The sequence below is a fragment of the Diaphorina citri genome, unplaced genomic scaffold (genome assembly GCF_000475195.1).
Source record: "Diaphorina citri unplaced genomic scaffold, Diaci psyllid genome assembly version 1.1 scaffold735, whole genome shotgun sequence".
Lineage (NCBI taxonomy): Eukaryota > Metazoa > Arthropoda > Insecta > Hemiptera > Psyllidae > Diaphorina > Diaphorina citri.
Window position 1 is genome coordinate 101,769 of NW_007378168.1, and position 19,955 is coordinate 121,723.

The 19,955-nt window shown below is 38.5% G+C and overlaps 2 protein-coding genes across 2 annotated transcripts; one reads left to right on the forward strand and one right to left on the reverse strand.

The window, feature by feature from the left end:
- Positions 1-1,449: 1,449 nt before the first annotated feature.
- Positions 1,450-6,149, forward strand: LOC103511635 (integrator complex subunit 2-like). The gene is made up of 3 exons (XM_008476362.3): positions 1,450-1,984; positions 2,479-2,768; positions 3,159-6,149. Exons 1-3 carry the CDS (start codon positions 1,689-1,691, stop codon positions 5,906-5,908), a joined length of 3,336 nt encoding a protein of 1,111 aa, XP_008474584.1. The 5' UTR covers positions 1,450-1,688; the 3' UTR covers positions 5,909-6,149.
- Positions 6,150-6,256: 107 nt separating this feature from the next.
- On the reverse strand, positions 6,257-16,123 carry LOC103511642 (methionine aminopeptidase 2). Its single transcript, XM_026825350.1, has 10 exons — positions 15,785-16,123; positions 14,452-14,529; positions 10,561-10,695; positions 9,968-10,122; positions 9,374-9,611; positions 9,099-9,193; positions 7,805-7,946; positions 7,196-7,370; positions 6,845-6,975; positions 6,257-6,549 (listed from the first exon to the last, which is right to left on the reverse strand). Exons 1-10 carry the CDS (start codon positions 15,933-15,935, stop codon positions 6,428-6,430), a joined length of 1,422 nt encoding a protein of 473 aa, XP_026681151.1. The 5' UTR covers positions 15,936-16,123; the 3' UTR covers positions 6,257-6,427.
- Between the last annotated feature and the right edge of the window lie 3,832 nt (positions 16,124-19,955).

The following is a 19,955-nucleotide window of genomic DNA, read 5'->3' on the forward strand; positions in this document are numbered from 1 at the left end:
TTTCCTATTCCTTATTTCCTAGATATTAGTTACATACGTTTGTACCAAACTTTGTCGTGTTTGATACACCAGCTTTAAATTAAACACTTGGGTTGAGCACCTTTGAGCGTGGTGTGTGGCTGAATGGACATCACCCACCGCGTCCTGCTGACTGTGATCCTGTATTCAGGTAAATGGTAGATGAGTAAAAGTAGGTAGGTATCTAACCTGCTTGCTTTTGATGAAATCTAATCAACGCTTAGAAATATTGAAGAATTGAAATTTTTGAAAAAAGACTAAGTAAGGGAGTAAGAGCAGCAGAAAAAGAAGACGAAGAAGAAGAAGGAGAAGAAGAAGAAGAAGAAGAAGAAGAAGAAGAAGAAGAAGAAGAAGAGTGAGAAGTTTAGGTATCTAACGATCTAACCTGCTTGCTTTTGATGAAATCTAATCAACGCTTAGAAATATTGAAGAATTGAAAATTTTGAAAAAAGACTAAGTAAGGGAGTAAGAGCAGCAGAAAAAGAAGACGAAGAAGAAGGAGGAGGAGGAAGAGAAGAAGAAGAAGAAGAAGAAGAAGAAGAAGAAGAAGAAGAAGAGTGAGAAGTTACTAATGCATGGGATTTTAAAGAGAGAGATGAAAGGAGAAGAGAGGGGGGGATGTTTCGATTATTTTGACATTTACATTAGTAATTCAATCCTATGAACATAAACACAAATATTTTGCTTATGGACCTCACACATCGATCCATCAAATCTCCCTAAAACCCTGTCCACACTGCTGTGCAGTGAGTAAAAATTCATTTTTCTCTTGTACCACCCGAATCTCTCTGGCTGGCTGTCTACCACCCAAGTCTGGCTGAGGGACTATAAACAGAGAGTAGATCAGCGTCTAGCTAGGGGACTATAAACAGGGATAAGACTAGCCCTTTTCCCATGTTCATATGGGGTCGGCGTTTGTCGTCGGCCTCTCAATCAGCTTTAGAGTGATCGCTTTGAGGCCAACTGGTTTTGGCTAAACAAAACTTTCCCGAGTGGGACGCCCTTCGCACTCAACCTTCGCTATATTGATATAGCGTGAGGGAATTTGGGCTAGTCTCCTCCCTGTTTATAGTCCCCTACTACTACTTTTTACGTAGGAATCGACCATTTACGCCCTTCGCACTCAACCTTCGCTATTGATATAGCGTGAGGGAATTTGGGCTAGTCTCCTCCCTGTTTATAGTCCCCTACTACTACTTTTTACGTAGGAATCGACCATTTATTAATAAGTTTTACTTATTTGCAACTGCTCCATTAACTCTACGTAGCATGAGTTGAGTCAAGTTACCCCAATTTACCGTGCTGGACGCGAATTTACCCCGGTTTGCTGTACTTTTTCAGGCGCTCTCTAGTGGTCGATTCAGAAACTAAGAATGTAAACACTTCAAGACAGCGGGAAATTTTAAATTTTTGAATAGTTTGAATTTTTGGCATCAAATGGTGTGGAAAAGTCGAATTTTCACCCTGTTTTTCCACCTTTTTTTACGGAATAAGATGACCTTTCTCAAAATGGACTGTATTTTTGGCTTCCTGAGTTTCTAAATCATAGAGTTGATTATCAGTCAATTTGATTCGTGATGTAAGACAAAGTGAAATTCCATACAAAACCTTTGTGCTCAAAGTGCAGAATATTAATTTCACTAGTTAAGGACAGGTAACAAAAATTTACCATGGTTCAACCACTTAATTACACTGTCTCAGCCAAGCTGTTCAAAGCTCTCATGAATGTGGACGTTGCAGAAATGTCCAAAATGTCCCCAAAGGAAATCAGACCAATCTTGCCAAGTTTGGTGCGAATGAGTCTCATTTCAGCCAATGATACATTGCCAACCAAAACATGTGCAGAAGGAAGGAAACAGATTCTAACAATGTTATCTGGAATAGAAGTGGTCAATTCTATTGTTGCACTCCTATCCATTGAGTTCCATTCTTTGGAAATTGATGTCAAACAAGAACAGCTATTGAGGTAAGAAAATGGATGATCTATGCATTTGGTTATAGTGCACAAACCTATGTGATATAGTGGTTAGCATGGTGGGTTATGGAGTTGTATGTTTGTGGTTTAAATTCAAGTGTAAGGAGAAAACCAGCCATTCTAAGAACAAGCATTATCCCAACAGGATAAAATCCACCCCAGGTGGGAATTGAACCAGTGGCCTACTGCTTACAAGGCAGATGCACTACCAACCAAGTAAACTAGGCAGGTAACAATATTTTTCCCTCTATTATCAGCCTCTATTACCCACCTACCCATATCAGCCCTATTTAATTATATTTTTGACAGGCAAAAGAGGGGAAGTCTTCAAAGTGACAGTATTCTCATGAAAACCAACCTGAACTTACCTCCGTCCCTGGAGTTTGAGAGAAGACAATATTTTTCCCTCTATTATCAGCCTCTATTACCCACCTACCCATATCAGCCCTATCTTATAAGAACAAGTTTAATTATATTTTCGACAGGCAAAAGAGGGGAAGTCTTCAAAGTGACAGTATTCTCATGAAAACCAACCTGAACTTACCTCCGTCCCTGGAGTTTGAGAGAAGTGATTCCACCAGTCGTCTACGTTTGGTGCTTGGAGAATTGCTCTATGTTTCTTCTCAAATCCATGAACAGCAGCAGTACAACACTGAGTTCTATATGAAACAGTCCGACTTGTTTGATAATGCAGTCTACATTCCTGAAATCTGTGATGTACTAACCATTGCCATCTCAGAACTACCTGCTCTTCTAACTATCCAGCAAGTTACAGGTGAAAATAGTCATTATTTATTCAGAATAAGTAAGGGATTGGTCTTCTATTTATGAATGTAGTTAAGAGTACTGGTTTATTTAATAATCTGAAATTAGTGGGTAGAAGTAAGAGGAACTGCTTAACAAAATTGGTAAGGGATTGGTATTCTATTTATGAATGTAGTTAAGAGTACTGGTTTATTTAATAATCTGAAATTAGTGGGTAGAAGTAAGAGGAACTGCTTAACAAAATTCTTAGGTTAGAAACAAGATATGAACTCTACTGAACCCTTAAGTACCTACCTGAACATAATAAGGTTTCATCACTACTTCCAAGTTTTTTTGTGTGAAATTCTGATGAACATTTAAGAGCAAAAAATCTAATTAACCTTGACTTCTCTTGTTTCAGAAATATTGTTACATGTGAGTTATGGCCCCAATATCATCTGTTGCATCTTGGCCAACTTTCCTGATTGTTTTCATGAGGTTTGCAAAAGTTTGATCTCTAACTCGGATCGTATTGAAGAAGACAATGGTGGCAGTAAGATTCGTATGCAGACAATGAGTATGTTATGCAAGATGTATCCCCCTGGATCTCATATAGTACGTGCTCAATGTGTTGAGTTGTGTCGTATGCCAGCACTAACTATAACACTCACCTTGGACTATGCTAAGAACTGTGGGGATGAAGACTCTGATATTGTACCCTTTGTCACATCACTCCTGCTACACAACGATATTATCATTCGGAACTGGTTCTCTCAGTTCATAAGAAGTCGACAGAAGAGGAATAGAGAAAGTTCTCAAGCCTTACAAGCACTGAGAGATGAATTGTTGAGACATTTGTCTGGTATAGTGAATTTCTCTCATGATAACAAGCTCCCCATGTCCTCTGTGGTACAAGCTTCAGCATTGTTACGCCTCTATTGTGCTCTTAGAGGAATTGCCAGTATCAAGTTTCAAGATGATGAGATTTCTCTTATTGTAAGGTTGATGACATCGCACCCACCTCCCACGCCTGAGGGAGTGCGTCTTGTATCTCTCTCACTCTGCATGTTAGTAGCATGTCCTTCTCTCATAGGCCATCCTGAACAAGAGGCAAGGGCGATAGAGTGGCTCAACTGGCTTGTCAAAGACGAAGCCTATCTTGAAAGTAAGAATGGTATTGCAGCATCCTTCGGTGAGTTATTGCTTCTAATGGCTATCCATTTCCATGGTAACCAAATGAATGCTATCAGTGACCTGGTAAGCTCCACGCTAGGTATGAAGGTCACAGTGCGTACGAACAACTTGACTCGTATGAAACATATCTTCACTCAGGAAATATTTACAGAACAAGTGGTCACCTCACATGCAGTGAAAGTTCCTGTTACTGAAAATCTCAATGCAAACATCTCTGGATTCCTACCCATCCATTGTATTTACCAGTTGTTAAAAAGTCGAGCATTTATCAAACACAAAGTCCCTATTAAGGATTGGATTTACAGACAGATCTGTGCGAGCAAGCCTCCCCTTCATCCTGTGTTACCTCCCCTGGTGGAAGTGTTTGTATCCTCTATGTTAGTCCCTCAGGTGAAGACTGGAAGCTTTACACAGGAACATACAATGATTACCAGTCAACCAATCACAGAGCAGGAAATACGAGAGGTATTCTCCAAGTCCTTACAGGTCAATGGTCCATCCTTATCCTGTCAGCTGTTACTTCTCTACTACATGCTGCAGTATGAAGATCTGCGTCTAAACAATATCTCTACTGTATCCCCTGCTACAAAGTACAGTACTGAATTCCTCAGTGATATCCCCATCAAGTATTTACTGCAGCAAGCACAGCGGGATCAACAGAACTATGCAGGTCTCTACTCTCATCTACTTCGTCTCTTAGCTACACATTTCCCTCATCTCTCTCTAGTTGATGATTGGTTGGAAGATGATGAACTCTCCAGCAAGCATTCTAAGGGCGCTGTCATCACTCAGCAACGTGTAGTAGATGGCATAGAGAAGATGACCACGGTACCATCAGACACTGCCCGCATGTTGGTAGATCTTCTAAAGTTACCAGCTACAGAAATGTGGCCCTACGCCCAGACTGTTGTGTCTAGCTTTAGGAACACGTTGGATCCTTGTGTCCCTCGCTACGTACAGGAATTGTTCAAGCAAGTCTGGTTAAAGTTGAACACGGTATTACCAAGATGTCTCTGGGTAATGACTATCAATGCAGTACGCCAGCAGAAGACCCGTGTCCCCAGTGTAACGTTAACCCAGGAGAATATTGTACTGGATCCATTACAGGTATTACGATGTGATGGTAGAGTATTCCGTAATGCTTCAGCTTTGAGTATTCTACTGAGAGTACTCCAGGCATGCCTTGCTGCATCAAGGAATAAGCTAAGTCGTCACCTGTTGGATAACCTGAGTAAATCTGACACAGGACCTGGACATCCTCCTCAACCTACTGATACAGAGAGAGAAGAATTAAAGAATGCCTTGGTCACAACACAGGAAAGTATCGCTGTACAGATATTACTAGAAGTATGCATGGAGACTGAAGAAGATAGACAGATACCTGGACAGCTATGGGGATTGCGTGAGATCAGAAGTGTCATCTGTTCTTATTTACATCAAGTGTTTATCTCAGACCCTGCATTAGCCAAACTAGTACATTTCCAGGGGTACCCCAGAGAGTTGCTACCTATAGCTGTAGAAGGAATACCTTCTATGCATATCTGTACGGACTTCATTCCTGAACTACTAAGTCAGCCGTCGCTAGATAAGCAAGTGTTTGCTATTGATCTCATATCCCATGTGTCTTTACAATATGCATTACCCAAGTCAATGAGTTGTGCACGACTTGCTATCAATACATTATCCACATTGCTTGGTGTACTTCCTAGCAATAGCCGGAATGAACTGTTTGGCAAAGTATTGCCCGCCTTTGTTAGGATATGTGAAGCATTCCCACCTCTGGTTGAAGATTCTCTATCTCTCCTATCACAGTTAGGGCGTATCTGTGTGTCTGAGAATGCACTAGCGGCTGTACCGGCCAAAATAAATACTGAGGTAACAAGAAATGTGATTAACAATCAAACGCTATGCGGGGATATAGAAAAAACATTCGCTGAAATCATTCAGAAATCGGTACTTAAAACAAAAATTTACTGACATTCTCTTCCCTGTTAAGCCAATGACGTATGGGCTTAATAGTATTCTTTGGTTTTATAATTTCATTTCCCTTTATCAGGGGATGTACATAAAAGTTCACAACTCAAGCCCTTTGAGTTTAAAATTGAGTTTCTTACATTAACTTCATAACAGATCGTTTGCACAGAGTTTTAGGTCTGTATTCAGAATACCTTTGTAAATACATAATATATCAAATACACATGTAATATTCAATTCGATACATGAGTTTTTTTTTTTTTTTTCTTTTTTTTTATGAACGTCTTGTCATATTGAATGGTAATGGGTAATATCAATCTATAGACAAGCAAAATAATCAAAACACACCAATTGGTTAGTTAAAATTAAAAATTAAACGCAAGATTTTATTTTTCCCTAAAAATTTGATTTTTACCATTTCATTGGAGAGTGTCAAAAGGAAAAAGTTTCACAGTAAGTAGGTAAGTATAGATAAAGTAATAGAGAAATGCCTGGATCAAAGTTCTAGTGGGATCCAGAGGTTTAGTAGTCATCACCTCGACTGATGACTTCCTTACAGGTGGGTCGAAGTACAATCGTATGCTCGAACTGGGCTGTGTAAGATCCTTTGATATCACACAGGGGCGGATATGCCTCCACAATACCTGAGAACACAATCAAAATTATTATGGTAACTAACTTTGTTTTACAATGTAAACAGTAAACTGTACTGTAGGGATCTATGTGTACAGAAATCTCGGGGGCAGATTTCATCTCGAACGAATAAGGTTCGTTCTCGGAACGACTGGCTTTCTTCTATCCTGTCTTCCTTCCCTCTTCTATTTCGTGACGGTAAGACCTTAGCAGTTACGCTTCCCTCTATTAACTCTTAAAAAAAAAAAAAAAAACTCTGTGGCCCGGGGAGCCAGGGGTCTATTATAAAAATATAAAATATCCTACCTTTATCACACAGATCTTTCAAGGCCATCTGATACTTGGTACAGCCAGCCCTGTCTAGCCAGCGCTTACAGAAGGCCAAGGTACCAAAGTTCTTGTTAATCGTATTCAGCAGAGACTTAGAGGAGGCCAACCTGTAAAACATAAAAAAAAATCATGAAGATTGGTATTTTGTTGAGGTGAGCGCAGTGGACTCTGGATCTGGAGGTTGGTGGTTCGAGTCCACGTCAAGTAATAAAACTTAGCCTAGTGTATTAACTGTATTAACATTTGTGACAAGTATTTAAGCTAACACAATTAAAATTCCTTTTTTGGTATTCTGTCAGATGGGAACTAGTGTACCCAAGTACTTACCTGAGAGGTATGTAGGAGGCTTCAAAGTTCTTCATATAATGGGACACATCCATATCATCATGGACCATACCCTTTCCAGTGGAGCCGAAAGTTTCAATGGCATAGAACTCATTCTCTTCCATAAGCGTGCCCTCACCTCCTCTCACAATGGGGACAGTTTTGCCTGCATGAATACCTGGGAATAAAAGAATGGAAACATTACCGTAAGACTGCTAAAGAGCCACGGGATTTTCATAGGTATTGCACACCTTGGAGAAAGACCAAACCCAAATGTCAGTCCAAAGAAATCACCCCAGGACTGACTGAGAGGCTGATGAAAAACGCCGACCCCGTCTGAACACGAGAAAAGGTGAAGAAGAGGGAGAAAGATGCTTACATGGAGCTTGAGGAATATACGATTATACAGTTTGTGAAAGCTAACCTGTATTTTCCTTTTCGATTTCGACATTAGGGGAACCCTTGAAATGGCCAAGATTTTAACAGGCTTCACAGTTTACACAGTATTTTTCCCTGGAGTTGAAAGGCTTATCACGCCAATATAGACTCCTCAGAGTTGAACCAAAAAAAGAAAAAGTAAACAAATCCCAAATATCCCAAACAGAAACTTACGGTATGAATCAATGGAGTGACCATTCAGATTCCGAATGGATTTCACCTGGTAGGTTTTGCCATCTATTTCCACCTCGTATGACTCCATGACTTCTTGAATGGCTGCTCCCACCTCGCACAGAGGTACATCAATACCAGCAGCCTGAAAGTTACAATCAGATTGTTAAGACAAGCTCACGAAACTAGGGTGTTGATCAAGAAATTATCTGAATTGACTACTTACATAAAAGTGAAAGATTACCTGGAACCATATTCTGACTCTCATAGGGTAGGGTAAATTAAGTATGCCAGCCTAAGCGCTAGGTCGTGGGTTCGATTCGAGCCCGGGGCGGATTTTATCCTTAACAGATAAGGTTCGTTCTCAGGAACAGTTCTTTCTCCTATTATCTACATCTTATTTCTCTCCTCGATTTCGGGACGATGAGACCTTGACAGTTAGGTACAATTCCCTTTATCAAACCCTCAAAATAAAAAAAAGTAGGTATGTGATGAAAAAAATACTAGAATTCAATCCTAGAATCTTACTAACCCCGTTCCTTGCATTATCTATAGTAAATACCTTGATTTGCAGTGCAATAGTTCTAAACAAAAATGGACGTGGCACACAAGGGATCAAGAAGAGACCGCCTTAACATAATAATAAAATTACCTTGATTCCAGTGTTGGTTGCATCTCGTACAGCTTCAATCAGTTTGTCATACTTGTTATTGTAAGCCAAAGTGAATGCACAATCGATAATGCGACCTGGAATAGAACAGAATGGAGGAGTTGCAAATGGGTAAAAATTATGAATAAATGGTCGATTCTTATGTAAAAAGTTGGGAAAAATCCAAATCTGAGGTCATTCTGAATTGACTACTTACATAAAGATTACCTGGAACCAAATCTTACTCTCATAGGTTTTAGTTCAAAATAAGTATGCCAGCCTAAACGCTAGGTCGCGGGTGATTACCGCCTGGGGCGTATTTTATCCTAAATAGATAAGGTTCGTTCTCGGAACAGCTCTTTCTCCTATCCTATCTTATCTCTCCTCGCGTCAGGGAGGATACGACCTTGGCAGTTAGGTACAGTTCCCTCTATCAAACCTCTAAAATAAAAACAGTAGGTGATACAAAAATACGAGAAATGACAAAACAAAGGGCAAAATTATTACCTCAAAAAATCTCGATAGGATATAATGGTATTAAATCCTAGGGATATAATGGTATTAAATCCTAGGGATATAATGGTATTAAATCCTAGAATGTTACTAAACCTCTTCCTTGCGTTATCTATTGTAAGCATAGTACATTACCTTGATTCCTGTGTTGGTTGCATCTCGTACAGCTTCAATCAGTTTGTCATACTTGTTATTGTAAGCCAAAGTGAATGCACAGTCGATAATGCGACCTGGAATAGAACAGAATTATTTAACTTAGTCATGTAGTGGTTAGCATGGAGAACTGGAGGTCGGTGGTTCGAGTCCAAGGCAAGTCATAGAATTTGGCACAGTGTAATAAATGGAAAATCCTAACTTCATCACTTGTAACAAAGTTCTTTTTTTTCTGCTGACCTTACAGAGATCCTTACCATTAATGTGAGTGCCGAAATCAATCTTGGTAATATCATCAAACTCGAGTACCGTTTTGTCCCCATTGTTGGGAGTATAATGAGCAGCACAATGGTTTCTGGAGCACCCTGTAGGAAATGCTAGGCCAGCTTTGAGGCCATCTTCACCAATGAGGAGGCGAGAATATTTCTCAAGCTCCTCGACAATCTCTATCATGGTCATTCCGGGCTTTATCCAGCCCATCATGTGTTTCCTCACCTAGTGACAAAAAAAAGGTGGTTAGGTAAGTCTTGCTATTTTTTATTTCCTCTACCATTCTTGTACCCATTATGGTTCAGGAGAAAACTACAGAAGATTTGTACTTGTTTCTATTGCAAAATATTCGTAAGCTGGTTAGGCAGTAAGACAGCATACTATATGTCTATCATGATCGCTTTATCTGATCGGTCATTAATGATAAAAAAATGATATTGAAGATGATGTAAAGTTACATTGGTCTTCTGTTTTTTCTCCTACTTTTATAATATTGTCATAAAATATTTATTACCTAGGTAACTTTTATTTATCCATTCCCTCCTTTCTTAGGTCCCCCTATATTATTGAAGAATTCTTACCTGTCGGTGAGCTTCGGCTGCCTGTCTGGCTTCATTGTACATATCATTATGCAGTCTATCTATTGCTTTCTTTTCTTCATTTGTGAACCTGTCCTTTCCGGTTCTTCCATCCTTCAAAGTAGGATACTCCATTTCCTGGCCCACAGGGAAATTTCCTGTAAGATAATATAAATGGAGTTATTTTTCATATTTTAGAATGTACCTATGCTAGGCATGAGGTTTGTGTTTGCCTACTTAGGGGAGCAAATGGATAATCATTGCATTTCAGTGGAATAAATGGCTATATGATTTGTCCCTGATATGCCAGTTCCCAAAACTGTTTGAAATCCAAGTGAAAACAAATCAAAATAGCAAAAATCCTGATACCTATGACTTTATCAATTAAAAAGGCTGTCTATGAAGTGTATTAGATTAGCCCATCCTATAGACACATTTCTCATTCTCACTTGTCATTTGAAGAAGAAAAAAATTGGCATACCTACCTAGTGGGAATGCTCTAATTAAAAAAAAATACATTGCCTACAAGGACTTTTGGAAAAATAAATTGGGTTAACCTTGCAGCAAATGGAGACGGGCCTTATATCAACACTCACCATCTGGATAAAGTTGGGACACTGGAATACTAGGTGGGGTTGTCTGCTGAGGTATACCATTCTTAGGTGCCTCCTCAGTGGCGGCTGCTGCCTTATTCTTGTTTTTCTTCTTCTTTTTCTTCTTGGCAACTTCTTCTCCTTTCCTCTAAAAACGCTCCTCTTTGGTCAGAAGCGATCAGAAATCGGAAAGAGTCTCTTATTACTTTTTTTAATTATTAGGTATCTTACTACCTCATGCACGCTTCTTATTCTCTCTAAAACTTAACATTTTATGCACCTACCTACCACGAAATCAACTTAGAAGTTCATACAGAAATCAACACGTCAAATAGATAGCACGATGCCAATTGATGGCATCTAGAAACCACATAAAAATGAACGACAAAGTACTTACCTTTGAAAGAGTCTCTCAAAAACATGAATTTTCGAGGAAGTAATGATCAAAATGAAGAGCGTGAACCAGTAGCACTTGAGTGAGGGAATAATAATCACTCTAATGAGATCGCTTTGTTCTAGCAAGAAAAAAAATCGATCCAAAACTCACAATGTACGTCAGGTCTGGTCATAAGGAAATGGGAATGTGCATTTTCCTCGTGTAAAAATATTTTGCCCCTTTCATGGAATTCCGAAGAGAAAAGTTTTGGGAGAAGAAAAAGAAATTTTAGCTTTTAAAAAAACACCAAATAATGTTTACCTAATAGGTACCTAAAAAATAGATTGCTCTCTTTAGAACAGATCGGTATTCATATAATTATGTAGGTTCACCTGGTTCACATACATATGAATTAGTGGAGATGTCACTTTCACCTCTTATTCATTGGAGTTAGTGGATATGCCATTTTCACCACTTTCATAATCGCATTGAAAATAGCTGAGATGTTTCACTTTCACAAAGTCATTATAGATACCTACTAAAAAACTTTGGTTTTTTAAAGTCTTCCAATTTTTTCCTCGGATTGTACTGTCGGAAAACATTATTTTTTGTTCAGGTTGGATTTATTGGAGCATAAATTTACTAGATAAGGCCAAAAGGACCTTCTATTTTCTATTTCAATTCAACAAAAAGGCCGTGTCTCGTCCTGAGCTTCATAATTCCAGGCCTGTCCTGGTTTGAGCATTTTCTACTTCCCATAGCGCCCAACCCAGTAGCAGTAGCTAACGTCACTTCATGTAATACGAACTTTTTTTTTGTCAATTCTTTTAATTACTTATGATATTGATGCGCGAATATTTTTTCCGTCTCTTCTTTTGAATTCAAATGCTCTTTGTAAATTCTTTTCTGCTGACCTTACTGTGATACTGTGATTCTTACCATTAATGTGAGTGCCGAAATCAATCTTGGTAATATCATCAAACTCGAGCACCGTTTTGTCCCCATTGTTGGGAGTATAATGAGCGGCACAATGGTTTCTGGAGCACCCTGTAGGAAATGCTAGGCCAGCTTTGAGGCCATCTTCACCGATGAGGAGGCGGGAATATTTCTCTAGCTCCTCTACAATCTCTATCATGGTCATGCCGGGCTTTATCCAGCCCATCATGTGCTTCCTCACCTAGTGGCAAAAAAAAGGAGGTGGTTACATAAGTCTAGCTACTTTTTCTTTTCTCTTTCCTCTACCATTCTTGTACCCATTATGGTTCAGGAAAAAAAAAACTATAGAAGGTTGTATAACAAAATATTCATAACCTGGTTAGGCAGTAACACAGCATATTACATCATGATCTCTTCATCTGACTGGTCATGATGTGCCAAAAAGAAGAAAAAAAAATATTAGATGGAAGATGATGTAAAGCTACAGATCTTCTAATTATTAATCTTAATTTTTTTACTTTCTATTCTTCTTTTTCTAATTCTTTGGTTTCTTCTTCTTTGGTAGGTAATTCTAATTATTAACTAGGTACCTACTTTGGTATCCACCATTCACCCCCTCCCCCCTCACCTTCTTAGGTCACCTCTGTAATACTGAACAATTCTCACCTGTCGGTGAGCTTCGGCTGCCTGTCTAGCTTCATTGTACATATCATTATGCAGTCTATCTATTGCTTTCTTTTCTTCATTTGTGAACCTGTCCTTTCCGGTTCTTCCATCCTTCAAAGTGGGATACTCCATTTCCTGGCCCACAGGGAAGTTTCCTGTAAGATAATATAAAATGGAGTTATTTTTCATATTTTACAATGTACCTATGCTAGGCATGAGGTTTGTATTTGCCTACTTAGGGGAGCAAATGGATAATCATTGCATTTCAGTGGAATAAATGGCTATATGATTTGTCCCTGATATGCCAGTTCCCAGGTAACCACTACACTGTAGCACAGTGGACTTTGAATCTGAAGGTTAGTCAGTCCAAGTCAAGTCAAAGAATTTAGCTCAGTGTAATACTGGAGAATCCTAACTTCTCAGGTTAATGCAAATGCATCCATCACTTGTAACGAAGTTTTTTTTTTTTTTTTTTTTTTTTTTTTTAAAAAAAACACGTGGTACCGCTCCCCTATCCCGAATAAAATTTAGTTAGGCAAAACGTTTTTCCCGTGATTTGATAAATTTTCCGGCAAGTTAATTAGTTCACGCCATGTCCCCTGCATACATAGAACGTATACATAGAACATACATAGAAAGTACATAGAACATTACATTGACATAAATACATAGTTTACATAAAACATAACATGGTTAACGTATAGTCAAGAGCTAAAATTTCAGGAGAATTTCCATTTTCATTCCTTTAGACCCGTTGTACATTAGAAGCGTAGACAAGCAACTTTTTGTAGTGCGTAGTCTCTGATCTTGAAATTTGTCGCGACGACCTATGAACTCAAAGCGAGAAAGTTTTAGATAACACTTCAGTCGATCATTTAAGACCGGTTTTAGCGTCACCTATGTTAAGCTACGCCGAGCTAGGCCAATAAATGGATGGGTGACTTAAACCTTATATTGGGAATAGAGGAAGAACGGGCTCTAGTCTTGATTTTAAATCATTACATGAAAGTAAAATCGAAAAATCAAATCAAAAATAATAATAAACTGAATATTAAACAAATTAGGTAGGTACATAGCTACATAGGTACTGATCGAATAAACTACGGGCTAAATAATTCCCGGAGGGACGGGCCCAGCTTGTTCCAGACTATAATTTTATTATGACCATACTCTTTAGATGCTCCATACGAATAAGTAGGTTGTGTAGGTATATAGGTACATCAAAGAATACAAACGTATTGATGAGAATAAAAAATTTATGCATATAGGTAGGTAGGTCTTATGTAAATTGTAAAGGGCGTTAGGTAATTAGAAAAGTACCCACCTAAAAATGCTAATTGAGACGCAGTAAATGTAGAACTTATACCTACCTAACGTACCTAACGAGTACCTACCTACCTTTAGAATGAAAAGCATCAAAAGAATACGTACGTGTACCTAATACCTACCTAGCTTTACTTTTGCTGAAATCTTGACAGAAAAAAAGTACAAGGGCTTTTTTCTGAACTAGGTAGGTAGGTACTTCATTTCCCTCCCCTCTCTCCCTAACCCTCTCTCTCTCTCTCTTCCTTTTCCTCCCTCCCCCCCTTTCACTTCATATTTTGCGTCTTTTTTCCATCCTCATTGAAGCATTTATACATAAAAAGAACAATTTTTTAGGATGGAGGTGGTGCATATAAGGATGTATGACATAAGAATCCAGCAGGACGTGAGTCTGGCCTTCACAATTCTTTCTCCTGATTCAAAGCTTTATAATAATTAAAATACATAAAGTGGTGCAATATTGAACTGTTGAGATAAAGGGACAACATGTCCTAATTCGACAGTCTAAATAAAGCACTAAAAAAAGCTCCCCCAAGTCGGGGATTCTTCTTTGTGTTAGCCCACTCAGGTCCCTTCTTTCCCCTCAGCATCACCATTGAGCCCACACTGTTCCAGTTGCTCGGCAATCCCATTCCCATCTATAGGAACATCGGCTGCAGCCTCTCCAGCTCCTAAAAGAGGAATGAAATATAATGTAAGACTATTTTTAATCAAATACCTATATCAAGATAGGTATGCATATGCATGTGTACAACATTCATATTTCATACTGAAACCCTCCTACCCTAGAGGAACATGAGATTTATCTTCATTGATATAAATATCCAGACCCACAATCAGATTTTAAACTTATGGGGTTGTTATTAAATAGGGTGCCGTAATCTAATTGGCTGATTTCAAACTTGGTACTTGTGCAGAGGTCACGTCCATGGAATATTGCTACCAAAGGAACTGGCACAAATGAGCAGTGACCCTGATTATTATAGGGTTAGGTTAAACGCAAGAAGGAGTTTTCACAATTAGAGCAGTGATTAGTGTTAATATAGGGTTAGGTCAAATACAAAAAGGAGCTTTGCTTTTCCACGGACATGACTTCTGCATAATTACCTCAAACTTTATAGACAATCAGATTGATTAATACAAGCATTAAGCTTATACCTACCAACTTGAAACTCAGGTTATTCTGGTCATTAATGTCCCTCAAAGATATCTATAACCCTAACCTAACTTTTTGACAGGTCACATGAGATGAGGTGTGTTATCTTTACACAACTTCTCTGCAAGACCAGCTTATAACTTACCAGCCTTCTTTTTCTTCTTCTTTCTTTTCTTCTTCTTGGACGCTTCTGCTGCCCCATCTTCCACATCCCCGTTCTGTACTGTAGGGATCTATGTGTACAGAAATCTCGGGGGCAGATTTCATCCTGAACGGATAAGGTTCGTTCTCGGAACGACTGGCTTTCTTCTATCCTGTCTTCCTTTCCTCTTCTATTTCGTGACGGTAAGACCTTAGCAGTTACGCTTCCCTCTATTAACTCTTTAAAAAAAAAAAAACTCTGTGGCCCGGGGAGCCAGGAGTCTATTATAAAAATATAAAATATCTTACCTTTATCACACAGATCTTTCAAGGCCATCTGATACTTGGTACAGCCAGCCCTGTCTAGCCAGCGCTTACAGAAGGCCAAGGTACCAAAGTTCTTGTTAATCGTATTCAGCAGAGACTTAGAGGAGGCCAACCTGTAAAACATAAAAAAAAAAAAATCATGAAGATTGGTATTTTGTAGTGGTGAGCGCAGTGGACTCTGGATCTGGAGGTTGGTGGTTCGAGTCCACGTCAGTAATCCTAACCTAACTTTTTGACGGGTCACATGAGATGAGGTGTGTTATCTTTACACAACTTCTCTGCAAGTCCAGCTTATAACTTACCAGCCTTCTTTTTCTTCTTCTTTCTTTTCTTCTTCTTGGACGCTTCTGCTGCCCCATCTTCCACATCCCCGTCTTCAATTTCGTCATCTAGCACCTCTTCATTGACCACTTTCTTCACTGACTTTCCCACTTCGTCTACGACGGCTGCCATTTGAAATTTGAAGTTCTAGCTCACTTATCGACAGCAAAAATGGTTTAAAAACAGAGCAAACCTTTCAGTTTGCTCGAATACTAGGGAAATTCGGGAAAACTACACTTTTCCAGATGAAAAATAAAAATTTTCTCTTGAAAGTTCTGAATCTGAAAAATTTACCTCTAGGTACTTTTTGAAAAATTTGAAATCAAAACAAATCACTTCCCTCTTTATCTTTATCTATGACCAAGTTCCGCCTACATGTTTTATGTATGCAAAATGCAGTACATTTTTTTTATATTCTCGTTAAGTATGCAATGTGCTATAGACAAAGGAAAAGACGACATTTGACAGATTTTTTTTTTTTATTTTCCCATTTTCCTAGGTAGGTAGGTTCCTATTATCTACGTACCTACCTATTTCTTTTCGGTTGAAAGCTGTATTACCCACCTAGGTATGTATCTTTATCTCCTGCTTCTTCTTTTATTTACCTAGGATGCTCGGGAGTGGGACTTTCCTAGGAGAAGAAAAAACTTTTATGTAGGTACCTACCTAGGTCTTTAATTATTACTGCTAAATACCTAGGTATATATCAATGTACCTACCTACCTGCATAATAGGTAATGATTTTTTTTTTTTTTTTATGACATTACCTATCTAGGTATTGTGTGGCTGGGGGACGTTAAACAGGGAGTAGACCAGCTTAGTCTCGCTGGGGGACTATAAACAGGGAGTATACCAGCCTGAATTTCCCTTGCTTCCTCTTTCTTTTCTGCCTGGAAACAAAATCTGATCTGTTTTAGGATCAAGCATTACGAGTATGAGAAAAAAAGGTAAGGTTATGTACTAATGTGTGAGGTCTGACAATAAAGTTTTTGGGCGGACGTCATATACATATCTACACTCTTGAAGCACATAGGACAGTGAGTTTTGGTACTGATTGAGCTTGATATTTCAGCTTCTTCATGGCAAATTTAAGGATGGGGGTTTAGACTTCAAAGGCTTTATTTTAAGAGGACTCCTGATGGTCAAACTATTGATCAAACGTACCTATTAATCGTATTATTAAAAGATTTTAGTTAAACTTTAAGAGAGTCCACAAGACACAATAATAAAGGAGGGAGTTTTGTGAAATCCGCCCCGTCCTCGTTTTTCATTATCTTCCTCTTCTTTTTCATGTTGGAGTTTCTTTCTTCTTGTTCTTCCTTTCCCCTTCATTTACCAAAGCGATCACCCTAGTTAGGGCTGATTGGGAGGCTGACGAAAAACGCCGACCCCGTCTGCACACGGGAAAAGGTGAAGAAAAAGAAGAAGAAGACCTATAGATCTATTTCTAACATTAGGTAGGTACATAGGCACCTATAGGTATGTAGGTAATAACGTCACAGGCTCCATGTCACATGAAAACGTGGGATATCTACAATCCATCCAGAAAACCTTTGAAGTTTTTCAATCGTGTGATAGCATTGGCAGGTAGGTAGGTACCTAGTTACCAAGATACCTAAAGTAAGTGCATACCTACCTATGTATCTATCTACCTATAACCTACTTTGATTGGATGTTTAAGTAAGTAGACAATATAGTTAATACATGGTGTCCATAGGTAGGAGGTATTTATCTCTCCTCCTTCTAGGCCAATAAATGGATGGGTGACTTAAACCTTATATTGGGAATAGAGGAAGAACGGGCTCTAGTCTTGATTTTAAATCATTACATGAAAGTAAAATCGAAAAATCAAATCAAAAATAATAATAAACTGAATATTAAACAAATTAGGTAGGTACATAGCTACATAGGTACTGATCGAATAAACTACGGGCTAAATAATTCCCGGAGGGACGGGCCCAGCTTGTTCCAGACTATAATTTTATTATGACCATACTCTTTAGATGCTCCATACGAATAAGTAGGTTGTGTAGGTATATAGGTACCTACATCAAAGAATACAAACGTATTGATGAGAATAAAAAATTTATGCATATAGGTAGGTCTTACGTAAATTGTAAAGGGCGTTAGGTAATTAGAAAAGTACCCACCTAAAAATGCTAATTGAGACGCAGTAAATTTAGAACTTATACCTACCTAACGTACCTAACGAGTACCTACCTACCTTTAGAATGAAAAGCATCAAAAGAATACGTGTACCTAATACCTACCTAGCTTTACTTTTGCTGAAATCTTGACAGAAAAAAAAGTACAAGGGCTTTCTTCTGTACGTAGGTACTTCATTTCCCTCCCCTCTCTCCCTAACCCTCTCTCTTTCTCTCTCTCTCTCTCTCTCTCTCTCTCTCCTCTTCCTGCCTCTCTCCCTTTCACTTCATATTTTGCGTCTTTTTTCCATCCTCATTGAAGCATTTATACATAAAAAGAACAATTTTTTAGGATGGAGGTGGTGATCAAAGAATACAAACGTATTGATGAGAATAAAAAATTTATGCATATAGGTAGGTAGGTCTTATGTAAATTGTAAAGGGCGTTAGGTAATTAGAAAAGTACCCACCTAAAAATGCTAATTGAGACGCAGTAAATGTAGAACTTATACCTACCTAACGTACCTAACGAGTACCTACCTACCTTTAGAATGAAAAGCATCAAAAGAATACGTACGTGTACCTAATACCTACCTAGCTTTACTTTTGCTGAAATCTTGACAGAAAAAAAGTACAAGGGCTTTTTTCTGAACTAGGTAGGTAGGTACTTCATTTCCCTCCCCTCTCTCCCTAACCCTCTCTCTCTCTCTCTTCCTTTTCCTCCCTCCCCCCCTTTCACTTCATATTTTGCGTCTTTTTTCCATCCTCATTGAAGCATTTATACATAAAAAGAACAATTTTTTAGGATGGAGGTGGTGTTTCCTCTTTCTTTTCTGCCTGGAAACAAAATCTGATCTGTTTTAGGATCAAACATTACGATTATGAGACAAAAAGGTAAGGTTATGTACTAATGTGTGAGGTCTGACAATGAAGTTTTTGGACGGACGTCATATAGGTACATATCTACATTCTTGAAGCACATAGGACAGTGAGTTTTGGTACTGAGAGAGCTTGATATTTCAGCGTCTTCATGGCAAATTTAAGGGATGGGGGTTTAGTTTAGACTTCAAAGGCTTTATTTTAATAGGACTCCTGATGGTCAAACTATTAATCAAACGTACCTACCTATTAATCATACCTATTATATTAAAAGATTTTAGGTAAACTTTAAGAGAGTCCACAAGACACAATAATAAAAGAGGGAGTTTTGTGGAATCCGCCCCGTCCTCGTTTTTCATTATCTTCCTCTTCTTTTTCATGTTGGAGTTTCTTTCTTCTTGTTCTTCCTTTCCCCTTCATTTAGGATACTCCATTTCCTGGCCCACAGGGAAATTTCCTGTAAGATAATATAAATGGAGTTATTTTTCATATTTTAGAATGTACCTATGCTAGGCATGAGGTTTGTGTTTGCCTACTTAGGGGAGCAAATGGATAATCATTGCATTTCAGTGGAATAAATGGCTATATGATTTGTCCCTGATATGCCAGTTCCCAAAACTGTTTGAAATCCAAGTGAAAACAAATCAAAATAGCAAAAACCCTGATACCCATGACTTTGTCAGTTAAAAAGGCTGTCTATGAAGTGTATTAGATTAGCCCATCCTATAGATACATTTCTCATTCTCACTTGTCATTTGAAGAAGAAAAAAATTGGCATACCTACCTAGAGGAGTGCTCTAATTTAAAAAATTACATTGCCTACAAGGACTTTTGGAAAAATAAATTGGGTTAACCTTGCAGCAAATGGAAACGGGCCTTATATCAACACTCACCATCTGGATAAAGTTGGGACACGGGAATACTAGGTGGGGTTGTCTGCTGAGGTACACCATTCTTAGGTGCCTCCTCAGTGGCGGCTGCTGCCTTATTCTTGTTTTTCTTCTTCTTTTTCTTCTTGGCAACTTCTTCTCCTTTCTGTATTAACATTTGTGACAAGTATTTAAGCTAACACAATTAAAATTCCTTTTTTGGTATTCTGTCAGATGGGAACTAGTGTACCCAAGTACTT

Excerpts from the sequence above, each read along its gene's own strand:
- LOC103511635 (XM_008476362.3), top strand. The coding sequence starts at position 1,689 with ATGGTTCAACCACTTAATTACACTGTCTCAGCCAAGCTGTTCAAAGCT. Across the intron at positions 1,985-2,478 it reads AAACAAGAACAGCTATTGAG|GCAAAAGAGGGGAAGTCTTC; the intron begins GTAAGAAAATGG and ends TATTTTCGACAG. Across the intron at positions 2,769-3,158 it reads AACTATCCAGCAAGTTACAG|AAATATTGTTACATGTGAGT; the intron begins GTGAAAATAGTC and ends CTCTTGTTTCAG.
- LOC103511642 (XM_026825350.1), bottom strand. The coding sequence starts at position 15,935 with ATGGCAGCCGTCGTAGACGAAGTGGGAAAGTCAGTGAAGAAAGTGGTC. Across the intron at positions 9,194-9,373 it reads TTTCGGCACTCACATTAATG|GTCGCATTATCGACTGTGCA; the intron begins GTAAGGATCTCT and ends GTTCTATTCCAG. Across the intron at positions 7,371-7,804 it reads TCACTCCATTGATTCATACC|GTATTCATGCAGGCAAAACT; the intron begins GTAAGTTTCTGT and ends TTTTATTCCCAG.